Here is a 9,921-nt window from a genome sequence, read left to right as displayed (position 1 = left end):
GTCAGCACCGATAACTAACCCTTGTCGCCAGACTTGTCCATCGCTTGGTCGAGGAGAGGAAAGGGTCGGCGACTGTCTGCAAAGAGGAGAGGAGATGAGATACGAGGATGGGGTTGGTCGGTGCAGCCTGCCTGCTTAAATAGCCGGGTCAGGTGGCCAACGTCGCTTCAATGTAGCGCAATGGCCAGAGTAGGCTTCTCGGTCATCGCATGAACATTAAAGCAGTGCTGCCCGTCCATCCAATCACGTGCGTCTAACTGCCATTCACGCCCTTCAGTCACATCCACACTAGAGCGAGAGTGCGGCATGAATGCCCAAAGAGAGCTAGACGAACAATGAGGACTATGGTTGGGGCCGGGCAATCGAACGCCTACGTGGCGGAGGTCCGAACGCCAGAAACCTCCCCAGGTTGATGTCCGGTTTGCGGAAATTCGACCAGACCTTTAGCGGCGTTTCTATGCGTTGGAGATGCCCTAACCATCCCGTGGCCTCCTCATGTCAGGGAAGCAGTGCAAGCTTCAGGCCTCCAACCAAGCACACTTCCGGCAGGTCTCCAGGCAAAATTTGGTCAGGGTGGCAACCAAACATATTTTCAGAACTGTGTACCGAAGGTGCAGGCGTGACAGGCGCCTCCACGCGGCGGCGATCATGGCCGCGGCCCTCCGCCCCCTGCTCCGCTGGCACGCAGTTCTGCCGCCATCTTCGATGCTGCGCGCTCTATTCCCCGTGCCGTACTCCAAGGTAAGATGGTTTCACTGCTTGATTTCCCTTGGGCCCTCGCCTCGACTGGACGCGCTAACTTCGCTCCCCTCTCCAGGCCGCCGCCAGACCCCCAGCCGTGTGCCACGCCCCCCTGCCGCCTCCCCTTCTGAGGGAGGTTACTCCAAGGAGGGCTCCTCCAATTCCAAAGGTAATGATCTGCATAGTCAGCTAGAAAAGAAAAGAGTTCCGACCTCCCAAATCCACCGAAATTGCTGGTCACTTTCCCGAGCTCGGAGAGGTTACAAGGAATTGGGGGTGGAAATTTTTATTTGCTTGCTTTATCCCCCAACATTTAGAGGTTGGGAGATATGTCGATCTAGGCCCTGTCTCTGTCCCTCCTTTGCTTGTTCGAGACTGCCTTGATTTCATTTCTTTTATCTGCAACCTGATGCCCACGCTGGACTGGACTGTCGAAAACCCTTGAATTTCTTGCCTTCCATGATTCAATGCATAGCTCAGGGAGCAACTTCAGTTGGCAAGTATATGTACCTTCAGTGTAGCTATGGGGCCGTACGAATTCTCTGTGATTTTGCTTCAACTGGAGGCAGCATGATTCAGCGAGAGCACTCTCCAAACATGTCGTGTCAATAATTTACAGCAGAGCCAGAGCGCCATGTGATCGGTTTCGCTCGACGACAGTGCAATGGACACTGCCCGCGTCATGTTCCCGGGATATTGTCGTTTGTTATTTAGCCTTCTTTCGAAGGCCAACCAGCGAAATACCTACACCTGAGGAATCACTTTAAACCAAATGTAGTTGTCTGATTTCCTATAAATGCAGAAATATGAAGTTGATATTGATTAAGTGTGTTATTTTTGTTAACATGATTTGAATGGTTTACATTTGACATTGGTGTATCATCTACTTTTTTTTTACTGAAGTCGATTAAAATGCAGGGTGAACCACACCGCTGCACTGCTGTTCAAAGTACCATGAGTGACAGTACAAAGTCGTTGCTGGATAAACTGAAGGATCTCAAGGACAGTAAGAAGCCACTGGACGACATGGAAAAGAATATTAAGGAGCGTAGGGAAATGATAAAGAAAGCTCTGCATGACTCTAGGGTTGCTAATGCTATGTTTAGGGTAAGACTGGATGGCCTTAGGAAACTTCTTGCCAAAATACGTGATGGCCGAGAGGATTCTGCCAGAATCAATGCAATATACCGCAGATTGGAGGATGACTATGACAAAGATTGGGCCATTCATGAGTCTAAAGGTCGCTTGATTGACGAACAGATGAAAATGTTAAGGAAGGAGGGAGATGACTATATCAATGCTTTGAGGTAAAGGGATTATAACAATCTGTTCTCATTGGCGTAAGAAGCAGTTTATTATTGTTAGTTTTGATAACTCGTGTTGATCCAAACATGTATATCTCTTTGTGTCTATTTTGGAAGGGAGTATCATGAATTGCAAATATCCATCCTGAAGCATGCAGAGGAGGTGGAGGAGGCGGAGAAGGTGGAGGAGGTAGAGAGCATGGAGAAGGTGGAGGAGGTAGAGAACATGGAGAAGGTGAAGAAGGTTGCAAAAGTGTGTGCCGCTGCTGGCCTCATGGGAGGGCTTCTGGTGATACTGGGAAAGATCTAGATTGGTTTTGTGTAGAACTGAGATGACAGATATGACTAGGCTGAGCTGGTATTTGGAGTGGCAGAGTAACATTTTACTATTTCTTGGTTTCTCTCTGTGTGCCGTTGTAATGGTGCATTCGTGGGAAGGCTTGCGCGGATGCTAGCAAAGATCTGGATTAGAGGAACACGGAGTGCTTCTTTTTGTTTTGGAGTGGCTAGATGACTATGTTGAGCTGGTATTTGGTGTAGTGTGGTAGTTATTGACTGTTTCCTTGGTTAGTAGTCTTTGTGCCATTTGTGGTGCTTGTTAGAACCTGCAAGAGAAGGTAAGAGAAAGCCAAGTGATAGGATTGTCATATTGCAGTTGTCTCTATGTAACACTAGAATACAACTCATTTTATGCACCCTGAAGGCTTGGCTGAGAAAAGGATGTGTTGGGGGTTTGTCTTGTGCTTACCATTTCGTATCCTCGTCTACGAATGAGGTTTGCTTTTGTGATGAATCTGAGCACCTGCAATACTTGGAGAAGAATTTTGTAGACTTGACTAGTTGATATTATGAAGCATGGACAGCTGTGATTGGAGGGTAACGTTTTTCACTGAATCTTACTTATGGCGTGAGCCTTTCTTCTTTTGAAAACGGTTTCCCTCCAATTCAGTGAACAAGTTGGCTACAGATTCATCCCCTTCTAAAAGAAATTTGCCTTTTCTTCCACGAAATAAAGTAATGAAATTTAAATGGTGTCGTTGCTTGTTTAGCTTTCTAGAATTGATAAGCACTGCTGTCAAATCAATGTGCAGGTTGCTGCATGAATCTCTATATGAAACTACAGAAGTGACGTGCGGATCAGTACACTTGACAGGAGTAAACTACAGAAGAACTTCGTATTTCAAAAGACAGGTGAGGGCACTCCTCTAAAGTTGGCTAATCTACTTGCAAAAGCAGATTCCATAATAAACAATGTAAGTACAGCACGGCGGCACTTGGGAACCAATGAGACATTGCCATCTGAACTTGCAGGCATCAAGTTGATGCCACACACCTACAGAAACACCAGTGTTTGAGGCACAAGCTAACAGCACATGAGCATCCAACTCTAAAGCTACAGAATGATGGTGGCTAGCTAGATTGATGAAAGATCCTCGTAGACAGATTTGATCCCAGGCCTTTCGGAGACCGGTCGGATGCATCTCAACGCAATGCCCAGCACCTCCTTCATGCCCTTCACCCCCTGCTGGTTCTCCGAGTCCGAAGCCATGGCCGGGTCAAAGCACTCCGATTCTTGGCCTTCCGCCACCCGCAGCCGCACCCAGTCGGTCAGGTCGACGCCGCCTTCAGACCCCGTGATGACGTCACCCGCGCATCGGCCAGTCAGGAGCTCCAGCAGCGCAACACCAAAGGCGTAGACGTCAGACTTGAACGAGGGGGATGGCTTCTTGGATGCCGCCAGCTCCGGGGCACGGTAGCCCAGCGCCCCCAGGTCGACAATCTGCTCGACGACGCCGGCCTGGGTCATCAGGCGGTGCAGGCAGTAGTCGGCGATGCGGGCATTGAGGTCAAGGCCGTCCAGCAAGATGTTGGTGGCCTTGAGGTTCCCATGAGGCATTGCACGGTCGAAATGGAGGTAATTCAGGCCACGTGCCACATCAACCGCGATCTTGAGCCGCTGCGCCCAGGTCAGTGGAGGGCCTCTCCTCCCCGGCCGATCTGCTCAGTAACATAGACACAAGAAGGTTGAATTAATGACTCAATAAGTTTATAGAATGAGGAGTTTCTTTATCAGATTATTATTAATGCATCTGCAGAAATTGGAAATCAATGAACTGAGAGCATTATAGTATTACCGTACAAAAAGCTAGCCAGACTTCCGGGCGAAACATAGTCTGACAGGATGAGTTTCTCATGTGGTGTTGGACCCCAGTAGTATCCACGCAAGCCAACTACATTGGGATGCCGGATGTTTGCAAATTTCTTGGCCTCCTTGGTGAACTCTCTCTTGGGCCTCGCAACACCTTCTCTCAGCCACTTCACTGTCAAGAATACACCATTCTCCAATGTTGCCCTGTACGAAGTTCCGTGGCTGCTCCTCCCAAGCACTTCAGCTGGCGCCCTTGACAGCTCCTCCGGTGTGAGCGTGATGGTTTCATCCAGGAAGTGCAGCTCCCCTGCTAACCTGTCAGGTGACCTGACGTCCAGCCGTGCTAGGCCTTCCTGTCCATACGCCTCTCCAGAATCCGGTGACCAAGAGAAGCGGCTCCCCTTGGATGGTGAAAATGCCCCCACACCTGACAACTTCTCTTCTTGGCTCGGTGCTTCGGATGTGGAGCCCTTTCGAGGAGCGCCAAGATCATCCGCCGACACCTCCGAACTACCTTTGTTGTCCTTTCTTTTCATGCTCTCAATGTCTTTAGTAGCCCTGTGGAGGTTCTTGTCAGAGACCTTCTCTGAGCTAGGGAACTGCCGTGAGATCCGCTTGTAGTGGCATACAATAGTAATAAGGATAAGGATGACAAGAAGAACAATGCTAGCTGCTACAAGTCCTATTTTAGCACCTGTGCTGAGTGATTTGCCACCTGCTGAACCAGAGTGGGGATTGCCGGATCCAGATGAGCTAGCAGGATACTCTAATCTCGAGTTCCCAGGATGGAAAGAAGATTCTGGGAACTTTCTCAAGTTCACAGGCACGACACCAGATAGGTCATTATAAGAGGCATTGAGGGACTGAAGAGTATCCGGAAGTGCGTCTGGCAGTGGTCCCGTGAACTGGTTCGTTGATATGTCAAGTGCGGTAAGTGCTGCAAGCTTAGTGACAGTGGCTGGTAAAGCTCCGGAGAAATTGTTTGAGGATATGTCAAGGACACGGAGGCCAGACAAGGAGACTACATCATCAGGGAGGCTGCCACTAAAATGGTTTCCAGAAATATCAAGCACTTCAAGACTCAAATTTTTGGACGAGGATCCTGGGAACGACACGCCACCAGTAAGCATGTTATCCTGGATGTAGAGCTCATGCAGCATGGAGGAAGAGAGTAGATTAGCAGGAATAGGACCACTAAACTGATTGGAGCTGAGGTCAAGGACAGTAAGTTTGGGATACAAAACAACAGCTTCAGGTATGGTATCAGCTAGAGAATTATGAGAAAGGTTCAGGTAGTTTAGGCGAAGGAATTGTGAGCTCACATCAGGCATACTCCCAGTTAGATTGTTCTGGCTGAGGTCAACATATTCCAAGTCATTGCTCCATTTGGTAAAAACTGATAAATTTCCTCGGAACTGGTTATTTGATAGATCTAACACAGTGCAGCTTCCAGCAAGCAATGGTAGATCCCCAAAAAGAGCATTTGAGGACAAATTAAGGATCTGCAAGGTAGTTGATGTGATCATATTGATATGTCCTGCACAGCACAGAGAACTACAGTTAGTAAAAAAAACTAACACTTAGAAACTGATGGGCAGATACTGACAGATTATCATCGTGGACAATGCCATGCTCCAAAAGTAAAACTGCAGATAATTATGCATGCATTTACACATGGATTTTCCACATTTTTCTAATGCTGAGAAAAGGAAAGATAATTTTACATCGGACGCATCTGTGAAGCATCAGATAACAGTGCCATAATTATGAAATGGAACTGTACGACACAACCATAGCATAGCTCTGTACTGCATAGGGCTAGCCAACAACAAATGGCCTAGCGCTGTCCTGCATAGGGCTGTAGTCCACTCTACCTTACAGTGGTAAATGATCTACCAAGAAAGGTGAATGAAGCATGGCATCTGATGGGAAATTAACCCAGCAGACGATTACTAATGGAACAGTACACATGAACATGCTACTCTCATGCAATATGTACTGACAACAGAAATGCATATTGCAGTTTATTTAAACAAAACCGTTTGGTTTGTTGGGTCATCCCCCATTCACTTCTCTTTCAGGATATATATCCTAACTAACCTGCTTCTCATCATGTCAAAAAACATGCACATAATTATCAGCAATCTAGTAGGTTTGGTGCGATGCATGAAATGCATAGCATACTTAATTTCACTCAACATAACTTCTCCATATTATCTGTAGTGTTATGCCATATCATCAACTCCCTATTATGCTAACAACTTGACTCTGCACGCCCAAACTTTTATCATGCGAGCAATCCTCAATCAAGTAGTTGCAAAGGAGAAAATCAATTTAGTTTGTAGGCAATGCCACAGTAGACAGCAATATGTACATCCGTTTGCACATAGAAATGTGATTCTGAACAGACAATTTGAAATATAGAATTGACAAACTGGTACCATACTAAGTCAACCACTGACCAGTGAGAGATCAACTTGTTTCCAGTAATCACCAGCTAAGATCATATTTGTCATAACAAAATCAGCTGACATAAATAAAGAAACCAGGTGCGAGATAAAAACCCAAAGAGCTGTAAATAGATGGATCAAACTTGCAATATAATCAGAATGAGCATTGCATGCCATGCATAAAATGAAATAGCGAGGGGATCAAAAGCATAAATTCTGAATTAGAGCTTATACCTGTCAGGTTGTTTGCACTAAGGTCCAGTTGGTTCAACACCAGAGAATCTCCCTTTAGAAGTCCACTAGGTACAAACCCAGTGAATCCATTGTTTGCAAGGCGCAAAACTTCAAGATCATAAACATAATTGAATCCTGGGAGGTCTCCAGACAGCTCATTACTACTCAGATCAAGCACCTTCAATCTCCCAAAAGTTGAGAGCTCAACTCCATCTATCAGTGACCCGGTCAACTTGTTGTTGCTAAGGTTCAGATATACAACTGTCTCTGAAATATCTGCGAGAAACTTGAGTTCTTTGGGGGTGGTGCTGGTGAGCAAGTTTCCACTGAAGTCAACATGAGTAACAGTTGACTCAATCAAGAATTTCCAATCGACACCACCATCCAATTGATTCCAGCACAGATCCACAGACTGGAGGTTCACAAGGAGGCCAAGCCCAGCAGGAATGCCCTTTGTGAAGGCATTATATGAGAGGTTCAGAGCAACCATGCTCCGAAGACCTTTCAGAGCTGCCGGCAATGAGCCAGACAGAGCATTGCCGCTCACATCCAGCGACTGAAGCGACGCGAGCCCGTCAATGGAGTCAGGCAATGGACCTGAGAAGTTGTTCCCGGCAAGCGACATGTTCTGCAGGCTCCGGAGACTGCCAATATCATCAGGGATTGGACCCGAGAACCGGTTGTTGGAGATGTCCAGGAACTTCAAGCTCTTGAGACTAGCCACATTGCTAGGGAGGCTCCCGGAGAGATTGTTATTGGCCATGGAGAGCTTGACAAGCATGGTCAGGTTGGCAAACACGGAGAGATCGGCAACACCTGAGATCCGATGCCCGTCAAGCACAACTCCAGCCACGCTGGCGCCATTGCACACGACGCCGTTCCAGGAGGCCGGGCAGCCATTGAAGTCAATTGACTCGTCATTCCAGGAGTCCGTGACGAAACCAGCAGGGTCATGGGTGATTCCCTTCTTGAAGGCCAGGAGCGCGAGGATGTCTTGCGACGGCAGTTGGCCCAAGGCAGGGGTGGTGACCACCAGCAAGAGCAAAAACAAAAATCTGCCAACAAACCCCATCGTATTGACGCTCCTTCACGGGAAAGGCTGGAAGATAGCAGGCCTCAAGAACGCAGCACCTGAGGCATTTCCCGGGGCGAAAGATGGACTGAGCTTGGGACTGTACCTACTATCACACAGGTACTAGTAGACACAGCTAGCACTTGTCCCTTTCAGCTTGATCTGCACTAGACAGCAGCCCACACTCACATAGAAGAAACAACAGATTAACTCCTTGGAACCTGAAATGGACACAGAAATGGCAAGTTAACCACAGGTCCTGCTTTCACGGTGCGCTAATTTAAGAGCCAAATCTTTGAGCATCCAAGTAATAATAGGAAGACAAAGAATCTAGGTGTAACACTTAACTGCCAAAGAAAGAACACAAGGACAGTTATAAAAACCCACAGCTTTTAACCTCCAATAATGCAGGTAGAAGAGGACTAAAAAGTGCTGAGCCCCGCCCACTAAACGCAAAACGCATCCACCCACCAGAGCTTCAGCCATGAACACAACACAGCTCAAAAGCAGCAGAAAGTCATTACCCCTCCCTCCCAGTTCCCTCCAAGAAAGTGAGAAACCAATCCTCGAAATGCAGGGCAGCGGCGGAGAAAACAACTGGGAGCAGCTGCGTATGCATCTCCTTACCGCGCAAATGACAAGAACTCGGAAGCAAAGCGCCGGCACCGGCAGGCAGGGCGCCTCCGGGGATGATTGGGCTGAGCTGGGTTGCAGGGGAGGCAAGGCAAGGCAACGCAATGCCGTGGGGCTGAGCGGGAGCCGTGGGTGAGAGGGCAAATGCGGAACCCTAACCCTAGCAGCCGGGGGTGGGAGAGCGGCTGCCGAGAAGAGGGAAGAGGAGAGTGGGGCGGAGGAGGGGGAGAGTGGAGTGGCAAGGGGGCAGTGGGGAATGGGGGTGTCTTTTCTCTGTGTTTGGCCGCGCAACCAAGAGCTGAGATTTTTGTTTTTCTGGCACCTCATTGTGTCTTTTGCGTTATGGTCCTTACAAGAGGTTTACTTCGTGAGCGTTGGGGCCTTGGGGGTGTTTATGTGTCATATTTTGGCCTCCTCATAGGAGCATCTTCAACAGGCCTATAATAGGGCAGCTGCCCAAGAAACCGCCCCTTCCCGCGCGCGTTTTCTTCCCTCACCCGCGAGGCGTTGCCGCCAAATCCGCTGGCTCAAGCCACCGCACCGCCCCATCGCGACTCGCTGTCGCAGATCTAGCACCTCCCCCTCCCCCCCCCCCCCACACACACACCTCTCTCGCCGTCACAAAATTCAATTGCCCATGCCCCCGCCTGCAAGGAATCCGCCGCCGTCGACCATCCATGCGGCAGATCCACCCCCTCTCCTACCTCTCTTCGCTCGTCGGCACAGTCGTATCCGCCTCCAAGAAATCTGCAGCCCGCATCGGCCCTCCAAGCGGCAGTTCCACTGTCGTCTCTCCTCTTCGGTCGTCCTCAACTTCTGCCGCGAGGTTCCGCAATGCTGCCCGCCACCGACCGAGGAGCTCCATTGGCTTCCACGACGTTCGTCAGCGGGACTCTCGTCGTTTCCCAGATGAGATCACGCACGAGGGCGTACGGTATTGGCTGGGCACGTACAACGAGCCAGACATCACCGCCCTCACCTTCGACAAAACTTGTTGGCGGCTCGGCCGACCAAATCGGGACTTAGGTGGTGTTTGGTTCTATAGTCCTAGAACTTTTTCTAGTCCCTAGGACTTTTTGAAAAAGACTCTCAAGGAGGTGTTTCTAAGGACTTTTAGCAAAAAGTCTTAAAAAAGTCCCACCCTGTTTGGTTTGCTAGGGACTTTTTTTAATCCCAACACAAAAAAGTCCATGGAACCAAACACCCCCTTATACTTCTCAGATGTAGGGTTGTTGTTGATGCTCTAAGTGAAATTTGTCAATTTTTGGTGTCGTATTGTAGGTTGTTGTTGATGCTCTGAGTGAAATTTGTCAATAGCTTTGATTGGAGAGAGAGGTT

General features: G+C 48.6%; 2 protein-coding genes across 2 annotated transcripts; one reads left to right on the top strand and one right to left on the bottom strand.

Annotated features, from left to right (window-relative positions):
• Positions 1-430: 430 nt before the first annotated feature.
• Positions 431-2,834, top strand: LOC123052876 (uncharacterized). Its single transcript, XM_044476233.1, has 4 exons — positions 431-741; positions 818-910; positions 1,660-2,048; positions 2,163-2,834. Exons 1-4 carry the CDS (start codon positions 496-498, stop codon positions 2,353-2,355), a joined length of 921 nt encoding a protein of 306 aa, XP_044332168.1. The 5' UTR covers positions 431-495; the 3' UTR covers positions 2,356-2,834.
• Positions 2,835-3,197: 363 nt separating this feature from the next.
• On the bottom strand, positions 3,198-8,836 carry LOC123052875 (LRR receptor-like serine/threonine-protein kinase GHR1). The gene is made up of 4 exons (XM_044476231.1): positions 8,578-8,836; positions 6,879-8,171; positions 4,181-5,731; positions 3,198-4,043 (listed from the first exon to the last, which is right to left on the bottom strand). Exons 2-4 carry the CDS (start codon positions 7,948-7,950, stop codon positions 3,460-3,462), a joined length of 3,207 nt encoding a protein of 1,068 aa, XP_044332166.1. The 5' UTR covers positions 7,951-8,171; positions 8,578-8,836; the 3' UTR covers positions 3,198-3,459.
• Between the last annotated feature and the right edge of the window lie 1,085 nt (positions 8,837-9,921).

Source organism: Triticum aestivum, chromosome 2D (assembly GCF_018294505.1).
Source record: "Triticum aestivum cultivar Chinese Spring chromosome 2D, IWGSC CS RefSeq v2.1, whole genome shotgun sequence".
NCBI lineage: Eukaryota > Viridiplantae > Streptophyta > Magnoliopsida > Poales > Poaceae > Triticum > Triticum aestivum.
This window is presented reverse-complemented; position numbering and strand designations above follow the sequence as displayed.